This window comes from Schistocerca piceifrons, chromosome 7 (assembly GCF_021461385.2).
Source record: "Schistocerca piceifrons isolate TAMUIC-IGC-003096 chromosome 7, iqSchPice1.1, whole genome shotgun sequence".
Taxonomy (NCBI): Eukaryota; Metazoa; Arthropoda; class Insecta; order Orthoptera; family Acrididae; genus Schistocerca; species Schistocerca piceifrons.
In genome coordinates, this window is record NC_060144.1 from 16,791,113 (window position 1) to 16,816,382 (window position 25,270).

At 45.8% G+C, this 25,270-nt stretch overlaps 1 protein-coding gene across 1 annotated transcript in view; it reads right to left on the minus strand.

Moving 5' to 3' along the window:
- Positions 1-16,314: 16,314 nt before the first annotated feature.
- The window catches only part of LOC124805043 (translation initiation factor IF-2-like), a 55,423-nt gene continuing 46,467 nt past the window's right edge, over positions 16,315-25,270 (minus strand). Inside the window, exon 3 of the mRNA XM_047265464.1 lies at positions 16,315-16,540. Coding sequence (XP_047121420.1) covers positions 16,315-16,540 — 226 coding nt within the window. The remainder of the gene's footprint in view (positions 16,541-25,270) is intronic.

Genomic DNA, 25,270 nt, shown 5'->3' on the forward strand with positions numbered 1-25,270 from the left:
GCGACGAAAAAGTCTTTGCTTTAATGACTTCCATCCCAACTCGCGTATCAATCTGCCACACTCTCTCCCCTATTACGAGCTGCCCTTTTTTGCACCCTTTCGATGTCCTCCGTCAATCCCACCTGGTAAGGATCCCACAGCGCGCAGCAATAGCCTAACAGAGGACGAACGAGTGTAGTGTAAGCTGTCTCTTTAGTGGACTTGTTGCATCTTCTAAGTGTCCTGCTAATGAAACGCAACCTTTGGCTAGCCTTCCCACAATATTATCTATGTGGTCTTTCCAATTGAAGTTGTTCGTAATTTTAACATCCAGGTACTTAGTTGAATTGACAGCCTTGAGAATTGTACTATTTATCGAGTAATCGAATTCCAACGGATTTATTTTGGAACTCATGTGGATCACCTCACACACTGAGGACTTTAATGATAGGTAGAAAGTTCCGACCCTTTTTTCCGGAGACTCGCAATGTTGGAAAATTGTGCCATGGATGTGTGTCACTTTGAAGTGTCGCACAGCATTCGTTAAAAGTTACTGGGTCAGCCATTATAACGTGTGACTGACAGTCTGAAGTCCCCTCGAAATTATTGTGTTAAACCTTATCTAAAATTATATTTGGTAATGAGTAGATTATGAGTGCATTTTAAAGTTTTACATTCTGTGAATAATTGGATGAAACACCGGAATTCAAGCTTTGTTAGATAGGCGACGTGTAGCTGGAACTGGGTGAGCCTTGTGCAGTAATGTGGATACAGGAGCCGCGTGTCGCCGCTGTCTGGCACGATCTAATATTGCGCCCTTTGAGTAGAAGCTCCTGTTTTGACTTAAGTGTACTAAAGAAAGAAAAACAGGTGGAGAGGGAGACTGTGATTGAAAAGGGTGAAATGTAGAGGAATGAGTCGAAGAAATAGGATTTTTTTGTGGCAAACAAAGCTGTGTACTGCAGCGACACATGTCAGGCGGGCAGCCGGCGCGCTAATGAGATTCCTAACCGCGGCGACTGCTCCGCCTGCGGGTTAAGGCGGGCTGCAGCCGTTCAGCGGCGCGCAGTGAATGCGAACGGCACCTGTGGCTGCGCCGGCGATGTGCGCGCCGTGTAAACAGCCCGCCGTAATGAGAGCGCGTCATTAAGGAGCGGCGGTAAACACGCTCATTAGTCGCCGTCGCCGGCGCCTTTCAGGGCCGAGGGCAGCCGGCCACCTGGCCGCATTCGCATGGCGCTTCCTTCCGGCAGCGCTGAATAGCGACCGGCGGCCAAACTGTTTTTCATCGCGCTGCAGCCCAGAGCTGTTTACAGCTGTTGACACCTCGGGATCAGCCGTCCGCGCCGGCGGGCGGCGGCGGCGAAGCACTTGTCCAGCACGGGGTAGTCACTTCGCACATGTTTTCGTTCACTCATAACCCAAGTGCCAGAGGGCGCAATACTGACCAAAATGTGACTTAAGTCCCTATTACACGGTGTGCGTAAACAGTACACCTATGCACCAGCGCCCCAAGCGTGCATATCTGTAACTAGAAGCTGGTTCACGTAGACCTATCACACCATCCACACGGGATGTACCTGCCGCACATTCGCAGCAGACCTCAACAACGCACGAAACGCAAAGTGTCTGATCTCTTAGCCGGCCGGGGTGGCCGAGCGGTTCCAGGCGCTACAGTCTGGAACCGCGCAACTGCTGCGGTCGCAGGTTCGAATCCTGCCTCGGGCATGGATGTGTGTGATGTCCTCAGGTTGGTTAGATGTAAGTAGCTCTAAGTTCTACGGGACTGATGACCTCAGAAGTTAAGTCCCATAGTGCTCAGAGCCATTTTTTTTTTTTGTCTGATCTCTTCTAAAGTCGTTCGTTCTACCGCGCCAAACCCAAGGGGCGCCGTGTTACATATTGGAACGTCATTCGTTCAAAACATTTATGTGAGCTCAAGGTTGCTATTTAATAAAAACAATTTCTTATCATTATTTATTAAGTGACTTGTTATTCTCTTATGTAAGTTACTACTGTTCTGAAGCACAGACTCAACACTTAGTTTTGTATTACAACCCTTTATTACCCAGATACATGTGTATCTGAATTTAAATTTTGCATATGGAGGACCCACTTGTTTTTGGAGCTGTTGTCTTGGCAGTGGTAGTAAATCTTCGGATTTGGGCAGAACGACGACGAAAACGAAAAGCCAAACGTTCTTGTGTTAGGCCCTGGCGGCAAAGAAGGGTCGAAGGCAGATGATTATACTGCTCATGAAAGAAATGAGGAACGAAGATCAGCAAGAATTTCGGAACTTTGTGAGAATGGACATGGCCTGTCTCGAGAAGCTGCTGTCTATGACAGACGACGGAATTAGGAAGTGTGACACTTATGAGGGAGACTATCTCACCTTCTCGAAAGTAAGAATTAAATGTTCAAAAATGTTCAAATGTGTGTGAAATCTTATGGGACTGAACTGCTAGTCACCAGTCCCTAAGCTTACACACTACTTAACCTAAATTATCCCAAGGACAAACACACACACACCCATGCCCGGGGTAGGACTCGAACCTCTGCCGGGACAGCAGCACAGTCCATGACTGCAGCGCCTCAGACGGCTCGGCTAATCCCGCGCGGCAAGAATTAAATCATACGTTTATATGTTTTGTGTTCATACCAGTCTAGGGTACTGGTAAAATACCAGTACATGCCCTGTTATGTTGCAGAGTGGTTGTAACATTACGTTTCCTGGCGACTTGGGAATCATTTAGGAGTCTGGCTTTTAGCCACAGGCACAGCCCACCATTTCAAAAGTTGTTGTGGGTGTATGCACTACAATTTGCAACATTTTAGAGGGCCAATACTTAAAGGTGCACTTGTGTTAATTTTCGAAGCTTGAAAAAGGAATGCAATGTGCAATATGCTATTCAGAGTTTTGCAGTCCTCGTCTGTTGCACTGGGCTAAACCGCACGGACTTTCTCGCCATCACTGCCAGTTTCTCTTTTCTAGCATGCTGAAATAAAGCAAGAGATGCAAGAAAATCAAACATGAACTTTCGTAAGCTAATGCATTGCGAAACAAATCGAAAATCACCGTGTAACTTTATATGCATATTACTCAGAAAGAAACGATTGCCAACTTCGCGTCGCGCCAGGCCAGTACCATTCGCGGCGGATCTTCGTGTAATACCCACTTTATTTACCCAACGTTACACGTAGCGCATCTGGTAGACGCGGTCACGTCAGCCGTTCAGACTAGTGTCCAAAACGGGGCGAGTGTGAGTCTCGTGTTGAGGGTTGCATACTTTAGAAATCAATGCGCCACTAATAAGTCAGTGCTGTATTGGATTCCTTCCTTCTCACTGCATCTACGAGTGTATGACGAATTTGAGGGGCCGGCCGAGGTGGCCGAGCGGTTCTAGGCGCTACAGTCTGGAAACGCGCGTCCGCTACGGTCGCAGGTTCGAATCCCCCTCGGGCATGGATGTGTGTGATGTCCTTAGGTTAGTTAGGTTTAAGTAGTTGTAACTTCTAGGGGACTGATGACCTCAGAAGTTAAGTCCCATAGTGCTCAGAGCCATTTGAACCATTTGAAAGAATTTGAGAACGGTGGTGCTTCGACTCGTTCCCCCATAGTGAAGCGTCCAGTGGTGTTACTCGGTGCAGAAGCTGAGTGCACGATCTTGCCGTTGCAATGCTGGGCTGTCAGGGTGAAATGATCGATTTTCGGGCTGAGGTATCAGATGGCCTCAGGCGAAACTGTCTTTCGTGAGACAGTGGAGGCTGCACAACGAAAATTATATATACACTTGTAAATGTGCTCCATTACAGGAAGAATGATGTCACGAATAAGCTCGATGGTGCACTCCACCTTCAGGTGGACGACATACAAATTTCGTTCAGCGCAAACAAAATGATTGTATTCTTGTTTATTCAAGCTCCACCACGAGAAAATGTATGTGCTCCGTCAAACGAAAACAGGGTAGAGAGCATCATCACTCTCATGCCTTTGCGACAAAAAAAGCGCGCTCTTTGTTTGTTCTTTTTGTCATGGCAACTTTTGCGCTAATAGCGACTTTACAACTTGTCCTTCGTTACCGTACCTTTTTCGAGATGTGCTGTAGATTAATCACCATTTACTGAAAACACTTTATCCTCGTGTTTTGTTTTCTTGTACCGTTCGCATGGACTGCGTAATGTGTCAAATGTGTATGTAGCTCAAGGTAACTTCAGACATTCTGTGAACAGAGGTTAAATATTAAAATGAATTTATAACTCTCTTTGTACACGATTATATGTCCACAATGTTTCGGCTGCCCTTACCTATGGACTTTATGCAGCCCACAATGCCTTCAAATATCACGTACAAAATTTTCGTAGCATCTCGCTCGCTATGCACAGAAAAAATAAGCGCAAACTTTTTGTAGGAAATTAAATGTAGTTAAATTTTCTTCAAACTGACCTGTAAACGCATTTTTCTTCAGTAACTCGAAAACCTTGGCCTCAAGCGGAAACGTATCAGCCGGCTGCGGTGAACGAGCGGTTCTAGGCGCTACAGTCTGGAACCACGTCACTGCTACAGTCGCAGGTTCGAATCCTGCCTCGGGCATGGATATGTGTGATGTTCTTAGGTTAGTTAGGTTTAAGTAGTTCTAAGTCTAGGGGACTGATGACCTCAGATGTTAAGTCCCATAGTGCTCAGAGCCATTTGAACCATTTTTGGAAACGTATCCTATTACAAAATTTAACTGCATTAAATTTCGTACTAAAACGTCCTCGTTCTTTCTGTTCAACTAATACAATATAAGACAAAAACGGCGCACCACTGAGCTTGTCTGAATGGTATAGAAATTCATAGGGGTGATGTACATGTGCAGACAAATAAATGATTAAAATTTCAGAGAAGCTGCATGAGAGGGCTCCACCGTTTCAGTAAGTCAACAATGCGTTGGTCCACCTCTGGCCATTACGCAAGCGGTCATTCGGCTTGAAGTTTATTGGTAGAATTCTTAAGGTGTCCTCCTGACGGATATAGTACCAAATTCTGTCCAACTGGCGCGTTAAATAGTCGAAATCCCAGCTGGTTGGAGGGTCCTGCCCATAATGCTCGAAACGTTCTCAACGGATAAACAACCGGTCGCCTTGCTGGTCAAGGTGGGGTTCGGCAGGCACAGACACAAGCAGCGGACACTCTCACCGTGTGTGAACAGTTGTTATCTTGCTGAAACGTAATCCCAGGATGGCTTGCCACGAAGGGCAACAAAACGGGGCGCAGGATATCGCCAACGTGCCGCTGTGCTGTAAGGGTGACGCGGATCACAACCAAAGGTGTCCTGATATGGAAAGAAATGGCGCCCCAGACCATCACTCCTGTGTGTCGGGCCGTAGTGTGGCGGACAGATAAGTTAGTATCCAACAGCTGTTCTGTGCGTCTCCAGAAATCTGACTGACTGGAGTAAAACTGTCTTCAGTGATGAGTCCAGTTTCGAACTGAGCCCCGATCACCAGCGATAATGTGCCTGTACAAGGTCTGGATTGTGACGATCTACCGCACCACTTGGACAGAATGTGGCACGATATCCCTAAGCAGTACATTCAACAACTCTATCAATACGTACCAAGCTGAATAACTGCCTGCATAAGGCCCAGAGGTGGACCAATGCGTTATTGGCTTGCTCAGTTCGTGAATCTCTTTCTCTTGAATATCTTATGCAATTTTTTGTTTGTCTGTACATCATATTTACATATTTCCGTCCTGTTCAGATAGTTACTACGTGGTGCATTTTTTTTTCTTTTTGTCTTAGTGTCATATGCGTTTAGCCAGGCAGAGAATATGAAAATTTCGCGAGCTGGTTACATAAAATCCATAGGTAGGAGCAGCTCTCCTTTCTACGCTGGAAGAGTTCACTTGTGCCCGACAAGCCTTGAGCAACGAGTGTACAGATGTAACTGGGGAGTGGCGGGGATTCGTGAGTACAGAGATCCGAGCGTACAGAGACAGCGAGTTCGGAGACGATGTCATGGAAGATCCTACAGGGCTTTTAATTGCACAGCTTTCATAATCGCTGAATAATTAGCATGGCAGAATCACATCACATTATGTTATGTTATATACTGATGTAAGGAGTAACAGTTTTCTATTTTTGGCGAGGAATTTTTACACAAGCAAAATACTGTGCAAAACAAATGCGATGTGATAATGGGAAAAATAACGAACGGTGCCCTCCTTACAGATGTATCACTAAACCATGAGGAATTCACTGCGTCCTTGTTTCACAACTGACAGACCACAAAAACACACCTTGACTAAGTTGACAAAAACGTAGACGTTGCATACTTGTCCTCGCTTCAGAAGGAAGCCTGTTAGGTTTCCCTCCATTCTGGACTTGAAAAATACAGCCGACATTATTCAACAGTAAACTTACGAAAATGCACACTGCGTTCAATGTTACACAAGCAATGTATAGGACCAATATGGCGGAAAGTATCAAATGCTTCGATTTCAGCCAATCACCGACTGCAGATGGCCACAAACATCGGGTAGAAGTGCGGCGACACTTTCCATTCACAGAGCTATACTTGTAACTCATTGGCACGCGGGTACCGCTTTCTAACCCTTAATCCAGTGCTTTGAGGACGAAGTAGGACGTTCTACATACGTCACAAGACGGGGGACGTTCGTTCTGCTGGACACACATGGTATCAGTCGGTATACTTGCAGCTGGGATCATTTCTAGCAATTACCTGTTTCATTTTATTAAGGATTTGCGTCATTTAATGTCAGATGAATGAGATGTCCAATCCAGTTTCATCGAATTTTCCAGAATATTTATTTGTTCACCCACAAAACTATTTCGAATGATATTGCTGAAGGCCCGTATTCGTCTGTTAAATATCCAAGTCAAACATCCTGTAAAAGACGTTCTACAAAATCTTTGTGGTTTATTGGGGGTATATTTATCATACCTTAAAAGTTGGACTGTGATACGAATTTTATAAAAGATTTCGAAGAACAGTAACAGTGTAGTACGGGCCTAACTTCATTTATAAGCAGTGGAGTGTTAAAATCATAAAAAAGATGGGTGTATTTCGATTATCGTCTTATTTGATTTATATCGGTTCCACGTTGAGCTAAAATCTCATGACACAAAGTAATTACGACGTGTAGTTGCTAATGGGCATTGATTTACTCCACGGGGAACTTGAAAATTTGGGCAGGGATTCGAACCCGAGTCTTCTGCTCGGTAGGCAGATGTTTTGACCACCGAGCAATCCGGTCAGAGCGGTGATCGCAACAGCAAGGGCTATCGTAGCACGCCTCCCGTAAGATTCACATTCTGAGCGTATGTTGGCGCCCCTGCCCATTACTACTCGCGGCCTTTCGCAGATTCCCGTAAGAGTTCAAGCCTTGTGAGCATCTGGATTAAAGCGATCATTGGCCAATCTCGCCTTGATTATATATTTGGTGCCTGTTCTTTCGGAGCGTTGCGAACGGAAGGTTCGGGAATATCACCAGATGGCGCAGTTAGAAGAAGCAGGCAGAAACTGGAAAAAGAAACAGTAAATAACTGGTCGGACGAGTCTCGTTTCAGATTGTATAGAACGGATGGGCGTGTATGGGTATGGAGGAAAACTCATGAATCCATGGACCCTGCACGTCAGCAGGGAACTGTTCAAGCCGGCGGAGGCTCTTTAATGGTGTGGGGCGTGTGCAATTGGAATGATATGGGACCCTTGATACGTCTTGATACGACTCTGACAGATGAGACGTACGTAAGCATCCTGTCTGGTCACCTGCATCCATTCATGTCCACTGTGCATTCCGACTTACTTGGGCAACTCCAGCAGGACAATGCGTCAACCTACTCGTCCAGAACTGCTACAAAGTGGCTCCAGAAACCCACTTCTGGGTTTCAACACTCCCCAGACGTGAACATTATTGAGCATATCTAGTATGCCTTGCAACGTGCTGTTGAGAAGAGATCTCCACCCCCTCTTACAGATTTATGGACAGCGCTGCAGGATTCATGGAGTCAATTCCCTTCAGCACTACTTCAGACATAAATCGAGGCCATTCCACGTCGTGTTGCGGCTCTTCTGCGTGCTCGTGGGGGCCCTACACGATGTTAGGGAGGCGTACCAGTTTCTTCAACTCTTCAGTGCATATCGGACAACGGTAATGAAATGTACTGGAATCCTAAAGCAATTACGTATGCAAATGACAGACTGAAGTGTTGTACATGGTTTAATTTATTTACGTAGCAAAATAATTGAAGATGGAGAAATAAAGGGGATATAAAATGTCGGATGGCAATAACAAGAAAAGTTTTTCTGGAAAGAGAAGTCATGTCTAATGCAGTTTGAGCGAATACATGTATTTATTTTTGTCCCATTCATATAACACATTAGCAATTTTAACTGTTTTCGGCCATATGAGGATAGGACCTACCACTGTTGCTTTTCTAATAATACTAAGGCAATTCTTGTTTTGTCTTATCGACAATTTTTTTAAACGGCCTTGGCTCCTTCCGTTCTGCATCTAGAAGGTTAACAAAAAAATGGCTCTGAGCATTATGGGACTTAACTACTGTGGTCATCAGTCTAGAAGGTTAACAGCTCGTAGACACTTAAGACCCAAAACATTATGTCCACTAGCCGCCACGAGATCGAGTGAGTGACTGTGGCGTTACGGGCACGTGACACTGTATATAAAATGTGTAATCGCCACAAAAAAGACTGGGGAATCATTCTAGCGGCGATACGGGCGACATGTGGGGAAATGCAATAACGTAAGCAGCTTCTGACACAGATCGGATTATTTATGACTGCCAGCTGGGAAAGGGTATCTCGAAACGGGGCAGCTGCTCGACTGTTTGCCAGCTGCTGATGCCCTGAGTATTTATGGGAAGTCGTTGAAGGACGGTGTACTCATAGCTAGGCGACAAGGTGTCTGACCTCTGTACCTCGTCATAGAATGTGGAGGTCGAAGACTTTTACGTTTCGTGAATCAACAACAGTGGCGATCTGTGGAAGAACTGACGACAGTGTACAATACAGGTGCTGGAACAAGTGTTTCGAAGCTCAGCGCATATTGTTGACCGTGGAGCTGCACAGTAGATGGCCCCGTCGTATTCCCATGTAGACTGAATGACGGCGTCAGTTATGATTGTAGTCAGAATGGGATCATCGACACTGGACCTCGGATCAATGGAAAAGTGTCTTCTGGTCGAGTGAATACCGTTTCTTGCGACACTAAGTCGATGGTCGTGTCTGGACACACTGTCGTCAATGCGAGCAGCTGCTTTGAACACGCACTGTCCCATGAGTGCAGGCTGGTGTAGACGGTATTATGCTTCGGGCGACTTTCTCACTAGGACTTCCATGGGAGCTTTGATAATGGGGAAGGCATTGTAGTGTACTGAGGCGTCGATCGCTATGGAAGGTGGCGACGGCAAGTTGTCGAGGTCAGGGTCTAGCTGGTTGAGCGCTCCTGGACGTGGCGAGCAGTGTCTCTGTGTGGGACGACCTGTCGGACGGCCGTAGTAAAAGTGAAACATCATTAACACAATAAACATTTATTGCTCGAAGACACACAGTTCTCTTGATTCTCAGGGGAAGGAGTGGTGTGCGCCACACCTGGAATGTGGCAACATTAGCTTGCGGCATGCTGTCTCGACCCACGGCAGCAACGAAAGCGCGGCCTCACCATCCGGCAACGTCACAGGTCGAGTGAGGACGTTGTGCAGGCGGCGTCAATGGCTGCGTCCAAGGCTGCTGGCAAGTACTACAAGTGGGCGAAGACGGAAGCCTGGCTCTACCATAGGCAGCACACGGGACAGGCACGGTGTGCGTGTAGTCGTGTGGTCACGTTGTGGCCAGCGAACGCGAGAACTGACGGCAGCATCGAAGTCTGCTCGCAGGAACAGAAGGAAGATGGCGATCTGCTCTCTGGACCCACCAAAAGCCCCACTGGATGACTGCGCTCACAGTGTCGACTAGGATGGTGTTGATGCGGTTCACGGGGAGTGCGTACCTCAGGTGTGACTTAAGGCACCGTCGGACATTGATGATTAGACGACCAGAAGATAGACCGACATACGTCCAACCCTCAGGCTGGACGGCTGCGAACTGAGTAGATCCCCTGTAAGAAAAGATGTAATGTTTATACAAGAATGACCTAAGTGCGTTGCTACTGTTGGGAAGCGACCTCCGAGTTTCGTTTGCTATCGTCAGGGAAATGAATTATTTGCTGAACTCGGAATTCTATTATAAATTCCTCCAATGCGATTCTTATGCACTTAATGTCGTCTGACTACCCAGTCCTAGGAAGTGTTACAGAATCGGATTGGGTGTAGTCGCTTTCCTCATAGAAAGTATTTATGCATGTAAATTATTGACATCACGTTAATCCCACCAAAATTTGTGACTTTGTTTTAGGAAAGGATTGATGTGTCGATGTACGAGTAGTCTGAAATATCGGGAAAAAAATGGTTCAAATGGTTCTGAGCACTATGGGACTCAACTGCTGAGGTCATTAGTCCCCTAGAACTTAGAACTAGTTAAACCTAACTAACCTAAGGACATCACAAACATCCATGCCCGAGGCAGGATTCGAGCCTGCGATCGTAGCGGTCTTGCGGTTCCAGACTGCAGCGCCTTTAACCGCACGGCCACTTCGGTCGGCAAATATCGGGAAAGATGATCATTCCATTTGGCTGTTACATATAGTAACAAACTAAATCAATGAGGTGATGCGTCTCGAGTGTGGACAGGTTTATATCTTAATAAAGAGAAAGGAATATAACAAGAGTCAAGCGATGAGGGTTGGGACTTCCCGTTAACTCAGTGAGGGCACAAGGTTCAAGGTCATGTCCCTTCCATCAGTATCTAATCACAGAAATAATGCGAGAATGTGCTGCCATACTCAGTGGGTCACTGGCCACCTGTTTAACTTCTGTGAACTGGAAGGCTGATCGTGCTGCGGCCGGAGCTGCGTACGTTAGCTATTCCGCTCCACGAGATGGTCCCCAGCCGGCTATTCTCATAGCGCTGTTATGCTGATCAAGTGTGATGTTGCTGGAACCACGGCGGCGCGCGTGTACGACAAAATTCCGCGAAATTATCTGGAGTTCTGGAGGAGGAGGAGCTTGGTGTTTAACGTCCCGTCGACAACGATGTCATTAGAGACGGAGCACAAGCTCGGATTAGGGAAGGATTGGGAAGGAAATCGGCCGTGCCCTTTCAAAGGAACCATCCCGGCGTTTGCCTGAAACTATTTAGGGAAATCATGGAAAACCTAAATCAGGATGGCCGGAGACGGGTTTGGACCGTCGTCCTCCCGAAAGCGAGTCCACTGTGCTAACCATTGCGCCACCTTGGTCGGTCGGAGTTCTGGATAAAGTAAACCGTGTGAGTCTGAGGCAGACACCTACATATACATGCAGAGAAGAAGGTTCCCCAGCACACGCTGTCTTTTTCTGCGGGCAATACGCGAACAATAGACATACACTACACTTAGATTACACAGATACAGACATAGATATATACACAGAAATATGAGACGAAGAACAATGGGCACAATTAAACGCACTGACAAACAGTATTTAAAAAACAACACATGAAGAGTATATGCGGACACGACATCACAGACATTATGTGCAGCGTAACAGAAATCTCCAGAGGATGGACAGCGATACCTACAGTGACAACGAAAATAGTGACAATGAGGAGGAACAGGAGGAGGAAGCTGAGATGTGATAATAAATAAGCAAATTGCTGGCAAGCTAGCCAAGAAAACACCAAATGCTGTACATGGATGGGCACCTAAAGTAGTTAATACATAGGAGTAGTAACAAATAGGATAAACACCATTATTTCTCTACTAATAACCATTGTGTGTGTGTGTGTGTGTGTGTGTGTGTGTGTGTGTGTGTGTGTGTGTGTGTGTGACTGGCGGTCAACGGCTCGAAGAAACCATTCCGAGGAATTCACCGTGTCACACTCGGTGATGGTACAAACAAATCTCTCATCTATCCTATCTTCTTTTTATATTCTTGTTAAAAAACAAGATTTTATTTATATTTCTACCTCAAATTATTGTTATTTTGAAAAGTATCATTCTGTGTAAATGTTGTAGATAAAACAAAAGGAAAGAAAACTGTAAAAAGATGAAAAACGAAAATTGTAAGATGTACGACCTGTTTTGAACATCAGGTAACAGGTCTATAATTTGGCAATAAATAAAAAAAAATAAAGTACACAGCTACTCCGCTATTACTCCGTATCCTGGTACACTACTGTGTCCTTATCGGAAGGACGCTGAAACGCGAGTGTCCTATTTCTACCATAATCTACTGCGGCGAGCCGCTCCGCTGCTGTGGCTGTCCAATCGCAACATTTTAACAAATTTTTAACCGACCACCACTACTGCCGGCCGCCTGACTGCGCGGGAAACAGTGCTAACGTCACGTCGCTTGTCGAAGTCGCCGCTCATCCGAAAAACATTGCAGACGCTTCCTCGGCGCCAACGTCTAAACGGACACATTCCGCACCTCTGCCACAAGCTCAAAAAATATGGAGTGGGGCATTCGCGGAGGTACATTCTTTACTGGCAATGTCGCCCGCGATGCTTTTGCGAGCACAGTGCAACACAGCGTCTCCCTGCGTTATTCACTTTGAGGAGACATTCTACTTCCCTCACACTGTTCTGCCGGAAATGCTGCCTGCTTGTTGGGCAGCATCAAAGCCCTGCCGCTGGAGACCGCCCTGGCGAGGCGAGGCGAGGCTAGCACCTCCCGGGGTGCTGCTGCGGGTTGTAACACTCGACGCTCGGGCTAACACGCTGCTGGCTTCACGCCACCTGCTCCTGGAGTCAAATACCGCACGAAAGTCTGTGGGCACAAATTATTTGCACTTAACGCAAAGCAGTGCATTTTCACTGGTCATCTGTTAGCCACCTCTGTGAGCATAGCGCGATGAACCGCAAATTTGTTCAGATCCATGCTGCTACTTGTCGTTACTGTCCAAACCAATTATTAGAAAATGCGAACTCGAGGTTGATGTGGGCGTTGCAGGCCGGCCGTTGTGGCCGAGCGGTTCTAGGCGCTTCAGACTAGAACCGCGTGACCGCTACGGTCGCAGGTTCGAATCCTGCCTCGGGCATGGATGTGTGTGATGTCTCGCGCCATGCAATTTCTTTTATTATTAGTTTTTTGTAATTCAAACATTAATGAATTGCTTATGCATGTTGGTGAAGGCGGATCGCTCTCCAATTGTACCGCCTCCATTTTTCCGTTTGTTTAACAGGGTGTACCAAAGCTCTCACGTCCGCACCGATTTTCGACGATGTTATAAGTTGCGCTAGGGACCGCATCTACCTTCTTTCGAAGTTAGCAGGCAACTACGCTGTTACGCGGCGGCTCGTTTCGGCCCATTCAACATCTGTCCTTCAAGTGTAACGAGCGAGTAACGGAGTTTATATTTCATACCTGCCACAGCGAATTTGTGTTCGTGGGGAGTCTCTATTCTAATGCGAACGTTTGACTTACGCTATACGTATTCGTTTCGGAATATCGTTTCTACGTCTTCCGTTAACTACACGTGGTTAACATTATGAAGACAATTAATAACATTTGTGAAATACAACTGGCCGGCCGAAGTGGCCGTGCGGTTGAAGGCGCTGCAGTCTGGAACCGCAAGACCGCTACGGTCGCAGGTTCGAATCCTGCCTCGGGCCTGGGTGTTTGTATTGTCCTTAGGTTAGTTAGGTTTAACTAGTTCTGAGTTCTAGGGGACTAATGACCTCAGAAGTTGAGTCCCATAGTGCTCAGAGCCATTTTTTTTTTTTGAAATACAACTTTGTTTGCGGAAAACATAATGATGTTCAAAGTCGCCAGTTTTTCCACGACAAACGACTTTCAACAACTTATTATATGCATAATTGTTGCAACTGATTGCCGGGAATTATATATATGTATATATAATCAGTGCGGGCGTGAGAGCTTTGGTACACCCTGTTAAACAAACGGAAAAATGGAGGCGGTACAATTGGAGAGCGATCCGCCTTCACCAAGATGCATAAGAAATTCATTAATAGTTTATATATATATATATATATATATATATATATATATATATATATATATATATATATATATATATATTACAAAAAACTAATAATAAAAAAATTGCATGGCGCGAGATTCGATCCGGCGACTTTCGGATTACGAACCCGAGCGCTTACCGCTGTGCCACGACGCTGTAAAAAATTGTTAGTCGTAGAGAGTATTTCACCGCAACGGTTTCTTTTAACTGTCGATTTTCTCTACAACGGCTGAGAAGTGGATCTTGGTGCTTTGCCACATTACACCTCTGGCCATGAGCTTTTATTATGCGCAGTACGAATCGAACCTGAATTTCACAATTGGCAGCCTCCCCTTGTAAGTTCTAGGGGACTGATGACCTCAGATGGCCGATATACGTTGCACTGTAAGGTGGCAGTGACATGGCTTGGCCTACTTTTCTAGTCCGGTCAGTTTCTCTGGTGACTGTGGTTGCAACTGAAAGGCTTCCCGCAGCACTGGTGCTGGACACATTTGCAGTTTTACATTTTCTTCCACCTGACTTGCACCTTCCTGCTGCACTCTGTGCGGTCATCAGAATTCTGGCGTAACACTGCGTGCGCTGTCACTCTGCTAACGCCTCTGGGGGCCAGTTCTGATGGTATGCAGCCAACAAGTGTCTTGTGGCCCTGCTGACATTCCAACTCGCTGTCGGGTACTGATCTGCTTCGCTCGTGTCTTGCATAAACAGGGAAAGAATTATGTCGAGCCCATGATTCCGTGGCGCTTCAGCGCAGCACTGAGCTACGTGAACATTATGACAGAATACGTGCACCACTTCAACCTCCATGGCTCACCACACAGCGGGGACACTCTCCTGCAAGGTAACTGCCTGCGTCGTTTGGCCAGAATCATTTTACGTTGTTTTGTGGAGCGTGATAATGAAATCAGCAAATTCGCCCAATCTGAACCTGGCCGAGCGTATTTAGGTCGTTAGCGGCATCAGTTCTGCGCCCTCGATCCACCGGTCTGCAATTTACGGGAACGCCAGGAAACCTGCTGTACTGAGTTATACACGTTGAGCACGGCGCTGTTATTACTCTGGTGGCCATGATGTCGATGTCTTGGCGCATCTGCGTGTATGCATCGCTACCTGCCACTCTGTTGTGAGTGTTGCTTCTGCGAACATGATGGCTGGTCAGCTGGAGCACACCCTCTTCTCCCCCCCTCCAACGGAATCTCAGTTTTGCCCTTCCCCTCCCTCCCTCCCTCCATCCCTCGTCCAGAGCGCTCGGGTGCGCTCTTGCCCCGACCAGCCAGTACAGAGGATCCCGGGACCTCCTGCCGGCGTCGGTTAATTGCGGCGCAGCTGCCGCGCGACTGCGCCCCACTGGTAATTACTCGCGCCGCCACACTAATGGACGCGTTTTTTCTCTTTTCGCCTGTCACAAAACAGCGCCTGCTTATTTTACTGCAAGCTGTGAAATTTTCCCTCTCAGAATTAATGAAATAACAGCGCATTTCTTTCCTCTCGCTAATCCGATAAACGCATGATGTAATTTATAAAAATTAAAGCAAAATGCGAAGCCAGATAAATAAAGAAAGGGGGGAAAAAAGGCCCGCGCTGTGTGCCGAGAGAAAGAGAAAGAGAGAGAGAGAGAGAGAGAGAGAGAGAGAGAGAAGGGGAGGAGGGCGGGCGGTGGAACTGCCAGGTTTGACGGGCAGGGACAGAGGAGAGCCGCGCTGCGCAGGATTTGTCAAAATTAATGAAATGATGAAACAGATACACGGCGCGGCGCGAGGCAGTGCCCTCTCCGCTCCGTCATAATTTGGCCGGGACGGGCGTCATATTTTAGCGGGCCGGGCGCAGCGGGCGCAACGCGCGATTTGGCGGGCGTCGCCTAGCGACAGCGCCTGAGGCTCGCGCCCTGTTTGGCTAAAATATCTGTCGCGTTTTAATCCTCTTTGGCGGCGACGGCGTTTTATCAGCGGCGGCCACCGCCGGGCGTGGGCGGCGGGGGGGAGGGGGGAGAGGGGGTAGGTGAGAGACGGGGGCGCAGGGGGTTACTGCGCCGGGGTAGGGTCGCCGTGTTTACGGGTAAACGCCCGCAGCCAGCACTGGCGTCGAGGGGGCTAATCGGACGCTCGAGGGGGGAGGGAGGGAGGGAGGGATTCAGAGTAGGGGAAGGTGACGCGGGTTAAGCCCGCCAGCGAAAAACTAGATCCGGTGACGCGACTTAAACGGGACAGTAAATTAAACGCGCAGCGCACATTTGTACCGGTGGAGGCGGCCTTATCTGGCGACGGCAGAGCGCCTCTGGCCCCCGTCGCCCGGCTGGCTGGCGGCACTCCTGGAGAATCCACCTGCCGGGAAGGTGACCTCTAGTGGTGCGAGCGAGAGCCGCGTCTGGGCGGCTAGCAGCAGGTTCTGCGACGTCTCGGTTTTCAGTACAGGGCCGTGGTATCCACTAGGAGTGGCGCTCAGGGCAAACTTTGCCTTTACGAAACACCTTTCTACCCTACGTGCGAAGGGCGTCCAACAGGTAATTCAACAATAAGAAAATAATAAAATAAGAAAGGGCGAAGATTGGACGTCTCGAAGAATTGCAAATTTTTAAACATCTTTCTCGAAATGATAGCCTCATTCTTAATGAGCAGCTACAATCACGTAGTAAACGCTCTTTCAACGGTATAAAGCCATTACTTGATATTTGATTTTTTGTTTCCTCCTGAACTTACCGAAACATTTTTTCTATCTCGGTCGACTCATAATTTTTCTTCCTATATCCATAATTGAAACGCACGACTTGGGACGTCAGCTAGTATAATATATGTTAAAAAATGACGAAATTCCTCCAGCTGTATTAAGGTGTTGGTTTCATTGGCAACTAGTTTCAGTGTTGTTACATCATCATCTTCAGGCCCTAAATACAACATACCATACATAATCAATGCAACAACAGTAATTATGCAAAACAATTCTATTATAACCATATTACATAATGGATAATTTTAATGAAACTAATTATATTTTCGGTCATTTCCGTTAAAATGCCATCTCTCTGGACATAAGTCATTTTGGCAATCGTATGTTCTCCTTTTTATATTTCATTATTTAAAAAAAATAAAATTACATTTTTCCACGTCTATATTATTATCGATTAGAGTAACGGCTTGTCGCTTAAGCTTTTATATACTCCCATTGTCTAACACCTGATATTAACCTGTAATAAAACGATTGGGCATATACACCTTCATTTGAATTTAGTGATACCGCGTAAATGGCTAATGTCCAGAGTCCGTCTTAAAATTAAAATTCCTTACTTTTATTGTTTGGACAACTAAATGAAGTTATGTGTGTGAGTGTAGCTGACAGCCCCCTTCTGGTTCCTTTCCAAAGTTCCAACTACCTCTTCTCTCCTGTGGACTTAAGCAGAGCGTTCATTAAATGGTTTACATTACCTACATTTCATGTTACACTGTTTTTCTACTCGCCCAGTTATTCAGCTCCCTTTGTAATTCTGAAATGGCGTTTTCAGCCTTTGAACTGTACTTCAAAGCTCTTATGTAGACATATTGTTACCATGTCTGCCGCTGTCAGATATGATATTGCCTTTTACTTCGTGTACTAAATAATGTTCTTGATAATGTTCATCTGTTCGTATATTGAATGTTAAGTAGCCTGTTTGTATTTGCGGCACACGTGGTGTAATATTCACCTGCCTGCATGGCCGTGCGGTTCTAGGCGCTACAGTCTGGAACCGAGCGACCGCTACGGTCGCAGGTTCGAATCCTGCCTCGGGCATGGATGTGTGTGATATCCTTAGGTTGGTTAGGTTTAATTAGTTCTAAGTTCTAGGCGACTGATGACCTCAGAAGTTAAGTCGCATAGTGCTCAGAGCCATTTGAACCATTTGAACCTGCCTGCAATTGCTAATGCGGGCGCCTCTGTCTGATGCTACCGTACCTTGACATGTGTCAGCAGCCCATAATGGCTTGCTTTCTATGTATTCTACTTGACAAATTATTTGACTAAATCTTTATCGCTTGATATTTGTTTTATACGTGACATGTAAGTACTGTTTCTTTTCTGTACTACTAGTCAGTACTTACACTTAAAACTTTTTTCCTATAATTTTGTACTTACTTTATAGGCCAGTTTGAGGGTTTTTCCTGTGATGAAGGCACTCATAGTAGTGCCGAAACCTAGGTCAAAAGCCTTCTTTCTTGCTGTTATTGCTTTAATTTTACTTTGTAATTAAATACATTTTTTCTTGGCCAGTTTCGGTTGAAAAAATGCACAGTTTACTGTCGGTCATCATGAAATACGTCCGCTTCAGCTCTTACCGTTTCATGAAGTTCCCATAGGTGGCGGCGCCATACGTAGTCTTCGGAGTAGCGTCTGTAATGGAGGCAGTGGCTTTGTCATCGAGCTTCTTTTGGCGCGAAACCACGTTGCAGAATGTCTACGGAGATATGACAGTGAACAAAAGCGCGGTGAGTCGTTGGGTGAGGCGTCTGTCATCATGGCAACGACGTCTCGCAGACCAGTCTGATCTCCTGCGTGCCGGCCGGCTGCACGCAGCTAAAACTCCTGCAGCGTTCGAACGTGCGGACACTCTCGTTCGAGGTTATTGACGAATCACAAACAAAAACTTCGCTGCACAATTGGACGCCTCTGTTCGTAGTGCTGACATACTCATCCAACAGTCATTCTTTTCAAAGTTTTGTGCCCGCTGGGTTCGTCGCCACGTGACAGAAAACCATTAAGAGCAACGAAGCACCATCTGTGAGGAACTGCTTGCGCGTTACGAGGCTGACCGTGACAATTCTTATCCAACATCAAAACATGCGACGAAATGGGTTATCCACTTTCAAACAAAACGGCAATCTATGGAGTGGCGTCACACCACCTCTCGTCCGAAGAAAAAGTTCAAAGCCACGCCATCTGCCGGTAAAGTCATGGAAACGGTCTTCTTGGAATCTGTAGAGGTGATTCTTTGTGACGTCCTTCCTCACCATGCCATGACAAACTTTGAAGTTTATTGTCGTACCCTTAGAAAACTGAAGAAATTACTTCAGCATGTACGTCGCTACAAAAATGCTGACGAGCGTCCTCCTCATCCACATATCTGATTTCGCACCTTAGGACTTCCATCTGTTTGGCCCAATGGCGGAGTCACTCTGTGGGAAGCAGCGCCTGGATGATGGGTAGGTTACTGGTGCAGCGAGACATTGGTTCCGACGTCGACCAGTCAGCGGTGCCGGCATACGGGCCCTCCCACTAGGGTGGCTCAAGGCCGTCACACTGAACGGAGATTGTAGCCAAAAGACTGGGGAATAATATGGCGTATTAGAATGCTGAATAATACCAACCAGCTTTAGAAAATGAATGTGTTTCATTATTTACTGAATGCCCCTGTACGTATCCCAGTTCTTATTTTATTTGATCCTCATCGTTCCTAAGGCTGTTTATTCGTGTAAGATCAACATGGCTTTATAATCTGTATGAGGAACTTGAACAAACGAGTTATTATTTAAATGTAGAGGAGTAGTAAGGTACAGATTATAAGACGGACGAAATTACTATAAGAATCTAATAATTTGACACAAGGGGCTGAGACAAGATTGCAATATATCACTCATCTTGTTCAGTTTATACAAGAGGTGGCTTTCCGGTTATGGAAGAACAACTGTAGAGGAATGTAAATTTTTCGAGGCAGGTACCGTCAGCCGCAACTGGGCGTGGGAATGGTTTAATGCCGGACCTCCCAGTTTAAGCTAGTGGTCGTCTCACTCGCTTCGGCTATCCGAGCACGCTTACCGGCCGAACCAAATTTCGAACTGGTTACGCACTATGAAGTGGCGTCCCTGTCAACTTACCTGATCTCCTCGCATCATTTCCCGTCTTCCTACGAGACGAGAAGTTCGGACCTTATCCTCCAGCCGCACTGAGGACATCATAGCAGTCGAGCAGATACAGTATACGGATTGATGCTGCTGCCCCTACCTACGTGTTTTATGCAGCGCCTTCAAAATCAACGCGCCCGATTTTCATATCCTTTCAATCGCTACGCTGTAACTATTGGTCCTACAGAAAAATGAATAGGATCTTTTTGTAGGAAATTTAAGATAGTTTATTTTTGTACTGGGATACATTTTCGCTGGAGGCCAAGATCTTCGAGACATCCAAGAAAAACGCGTTTCACAGTGAATTTTGTACGTATCTTGAATAATCCGAAAACTATGGCCCCAGCGTCTAGTGAAAACGTCTCCCAAATACTACATTAAATTTCCCACAAATGATTCTGTTAGTTTTTTCCGTAGGACTAATAATTTGCACGTAGCGAGAGGGAGAATACGAAAATTTGCGTGTGGTACTTGGAGGCGTTGTGGCTTTCATGAAACCTATTGGTAGCGGCATCTGAATCAGCTTCTATAGGAGTGAGAATTTTTGTTAATGGTGTGCAGGCGTTCTTGTTACGTTTCGCTGATGATCAAGCGATTCTAGCACGAGATGAATACGATCTTGTTAATGTATGATGTGAATGTATAAGAACGCTGACTGATGACCAAAGGTAATTTTTGATTTAAGACCATCTGGCACACGTAAATACCGCAGATCACGACATTCTGGCAAAGACATAAAGGAAATAATGGGCATCGCGATGTATTCAATGAGGATACCCTGAATAGAGAGGCATGGCGGAAGATAACAGGAACTCAACGCAATTTTCATATTAGATGATCTCTGTATTAAATTATGTAATAATAATAAAATCAAAACAAGTAAAACAAATTTCGTTTAAATGTTACATTTTTAATTATGTATATAACATAAATTATGTAACATAAGTTATGTCCGCTGCAAGTTCGAGAAATTCATTTCAAATCAGATGTAAAAAGACCACAGATAGTTATGGCACACGACAAGTAACAAATAAAGCAACAGCTACACAAGAAATGAAAAATTTACCATCTGTTAGAGATGTAAGAAAGCCAGTTCTCGAGTTTCTCTCTTCACGGTAGATATTTTTCTGGTTTGACAAACACTCAGGCACCCTGTCGCACGTCGACTGGTCGGCCGTATCATGTGATTGTCATCAGACAGAACATGTGCGGTACTACATGAACGATCGAGTGGGAAGTAGTAACCCACATCAACGCGGACTGGTACCTGTATGGGATCTGATCATGAATGAACGACTGACCTCAGGTGGATACGACATACCTAAGGAAACTTTTCGACTACCTTCCTTGCCGAATTAGGCCATTATTCAGGCAAGAGGCCTTAGTAGAACGCCATATCAGTAACGCAGAATTTGATTGCAATGAAATTTTCACTCTGCAGCGGAGAGTCCGCTAATATGAAACCACCTAGCAGGTTGAAACTCTGTTCCGTCTCGAGATTCGAACTCAGGACCTTCGTATTTTGCGGCCAAGTGCTCTACCGACCCAAACACGACCCACGACCCTTCCTAACAGCTTTACTTCTCCCAGTACCTCGTCTCCTACCTTCCAACTCGTCTGCGAAAGGTAGAGTTCCCGAATTTGAGTCTCGCTCCGGCACACAGTTTTAGTCTGATAGGAAGTTCCAGATTTTGATTTCTGACAGAACTTTTTACGTAAACAAATACAAATATGAGTCCACGGCCTTGCGAAACGTAGTGTAAAAGAACAGGTAAATATTTAATATAAGTCGGCCACTGCTGCTCCATATTGAGCTTTCTGCAATGTGACAATAACGGGCCTCCGAGTTACATAAAAATGGATAACAAAACATGTGTCAGAATTGCTAATCAGTCTGGAAACCGTACCAGATTGGTCAAATACAAAAGAGGTAGAAATTCCAAGATCGGAACTTTTCGTCTTGGGCTCGTGTATCGGGCGCGAGAGCGTTACGAAGATGCTCTGCAAGCTCCAGTGCCAGTCGCCACGGCAGAGGCGTCGTGGACCGCGAAAACGATTACCGATGAAATTTCGAGAGCGTACGTTCCAGGAAGAATCTCGCAGTAAAATCTCACTCACAACTTGTGAAACGACTGCAACGGAAAATCGTAGAAACTAGAGCTCGTTAGGTGTTTTACCGACAACCATTCGCTTCTCGGGACATTCGCGAATAGGGAAAGGGTGGAGAAGCTAATGGCATCAGAAGTTTCCTCCGCCACGCACCTTAAGGTGGCTCGTGGAGTACAGACATATACCGACAGTCACCTATTCATTGATCGGACCTAAGGAACCATCCTGCCCTTTCTTTATTTTGATGATCTAGGACAGTCTGTGTTTAACAGCACATCCGCCGACAGAAGAAAGCCTCCTTAATCGGGAAGGTTATACTTTGCCCTGATCCCCGGTAGCCTACCAGAGGAACAGGAGAAATGCGAGACGTGCTCACACCGCGCTGTACCTACGCCTCTCGCTACCTACCCAGCTGTGGCGGTGAGCGGGCCCCGTAAGCTGCAGGCGCAAGATACTACTCGTATGTTAAAGTATGCCGCATGGCCCCACAACTATCGTTGACTGTATTCGACTTGTTACCGTCGTGTCCGGTAAAATATATACGAGTCCGGCCTGCCAGGACTTCGTTAGGCTTTTTAGCAATGAAGTAGAGAACCCACAACAAAGATCTGTTCCAAACTAATGACGTAAGCGCGAAGACTAAGTATGAGGAAAACTGAGGAGATTCAAGGATACATGCCAAAAAATGCTGTTCTTATGTCTGTGTCTTTTTTTTTCGTAGGCCGAGTCAAACTTACACAACCTAACAAGCACGCTACGCGCAGTGCTAGCGAGACGAAGCAGGAAGTGCTGATCAGGCGGTGCCAACCAGCCCCTCCCCCGTCGCTCCTAACCATCCGTGTTGAGACACGCAGCTGCCAACAAATCGTTGATAACGCAGCTGAAAAGATTGCACCAAAAGTTTTGTCCAGTTATAGCTTCTAGGAATTTTAAGATGGTTATCAGAGGCACGTAAAATCATGTTGAAGCATTTACACCAAACATGAATAACATTTACGTAATTACCAAAGAATACTTAAAAAACTGGACGTGGGAATATATCATCCACTGAAAGCATTTTAGTGGTTGGCATTAGCTGTTGCTTCAACCTCTGAACAAGCAGCGGAAACCATAGATATTTTGTACTGACGAAATGTGGAGTTAGAAGACAGTAAATACATTGATCAGCGGGAAAAAGAACCGACTTCGGTTTTAAAAAGCTTTCGGCAGATGAAAGTGGACTCATTATTGCAAAACACAGCATAATGAAGATCATTATTCGGAATTACTGAAACTGGCAGGAGATTACTTAGAAATTCGGGCCATAATGCCAACGTCGAAAGGCAGTTATCTTTCAAAGAGCCAAATAGATAAACGCAATGATTTGCAAAGCGACACAATCACAAAGAAAAAAACAATGATGTGTAATTTCAAATTATCCTGCCAAGAGTTACATGAAATAATTTCAAAGAGCAATAAAGTTCTTCATACAGTGAGCTTTAATGAGAAAGCTGCTGAGAATTTTTCCGGGTTGTATGGCCGTGGTCCATGGAACTCTTTAATCCCTAACGTTTCGTCCAAGGCTACGTCGGACATCTTCGGAGGTGCTCCTGGTTGTGCTGAGTCTTGCCGGAAAAATTCTCAACAGCTGAAACATCCGGTCGTGAAAGACTTCATTGTATAATTAAATGAGAAATATTAATACTTAACTACAGATCACTGTAATTTCTTTAAAAGTCTAACTGAAATTGTAGAGCAGGCGCTTTTCTCTAGCCTATCCCAAGGTGTGCAGCAGGAACGCTGCCATCATGCCCATGTTCCACGATTCTGACGGTAGATTCAAACCAAACGCAAATTTATGAGTCATTTGATATATAGGAAAGGTCACCCCGACTAATATTCAGGTAGTCGACGAAATCAATCGTCAATTAAAGAATATCAAACTAATTTTCCCCGGCAGTCAGATATCACTATAGGCTTGCCTAACCAGAGGACTGTTGTCTCGGCCGGCCGAAGTGGCCGTGCGGTTAAAGGCGCTGCAGTCTGGAACCGCAAGACCGTTACGGTCGCAGGTTCGAATCCTGCCTCGGGCATGGATGTTTGTGATGTCCTTAGGTTAGTTAGGTTTAACTAGTTCTAAGTTCTAGGGCACTAATGACCTCAGCAGTTGAGTCCCATAGTGCTCAGAGCCATTTGAACCATTTTGAACTGTTGTCTCGCGGTGGGCGCAGTAATTTTCCGAGCCCTGGTTTAGATGTTCGCAGTAATTTGCTATATGACGAACAGTCACAAAGGCTGTTCAAACCGTTATTTCGTATTCCAGACTTCGGCTACTTCGTGGCGGAGGGACACGATCTGTCCTTCCCTTTTCGCCGGATTGCCGTCATTCCAGGCAACCCAATCACGGAACCGTGAGAACTGATCTTGGGAGCCGGAACAAAACCTTCACTCTGGTTAGATGTGTTGCGGGCTCCTTCTCCTGCCGACGGTCTCCTCCTGGATTGCGATAATGAGAGAAGCCTTCTCGTCTTCAGCTGCTTGCAGTCGCTAGTTCGAGTAGGACTGTGGAGTTCAGCAGCACAGAAGCTGCCGCCATTTTTATGTCTCTGTGCTTGCTTACTGCTTGGACGGTATGATGTATCATGCAAGACGACAGAAAGCAGCGTGACTTGACGTGACAGTGCTAGAGAGAGAGAGAGACAAAGATATTCCTTATTTCTGTGTGGCGGTTAGCGCTCAGATAAATATTCTTAGTGTAGGAAGTCTTTGTTCTTATTACGAAGTAATTCATTAAGAGTTTTCATTCTTATGAAGTAGAAATCGACGCCATTGCGAAATTTTGAAGGAAATTGTATTATATATCTGTATATAAGCCAGTGAACAGATAATTCATGTTACGAGAAGAATTTCTTGACACAAAAGCCAATAAAAGATTTTTCGTTTCAAGAAGGTACGTGTTTATTCCACAATTGACGTATACTTCAGCTCGAGAACATTTCCGATGGGAGCGTTCAGTTCTAATAAAAACAGAATGAGATTTTCACTCTGCAGCGGAGTGAAAATCTCATTCTGGAAACATCCCCCAGGCTGTGGCTAAGCCATGTCTCCGCAGTATCCTTTCTTTCAGGAGTGCTAGTTCTGCAAGGTTCGCAGGAGAGCTTCTGTAAAGTTTAAAAGGTATGAGACGAGATACTGGCAGAAGTAGAGCTGTGAGGACCGGGCGTGAGTCGTGCTTTGGTAGCTCAGATGGT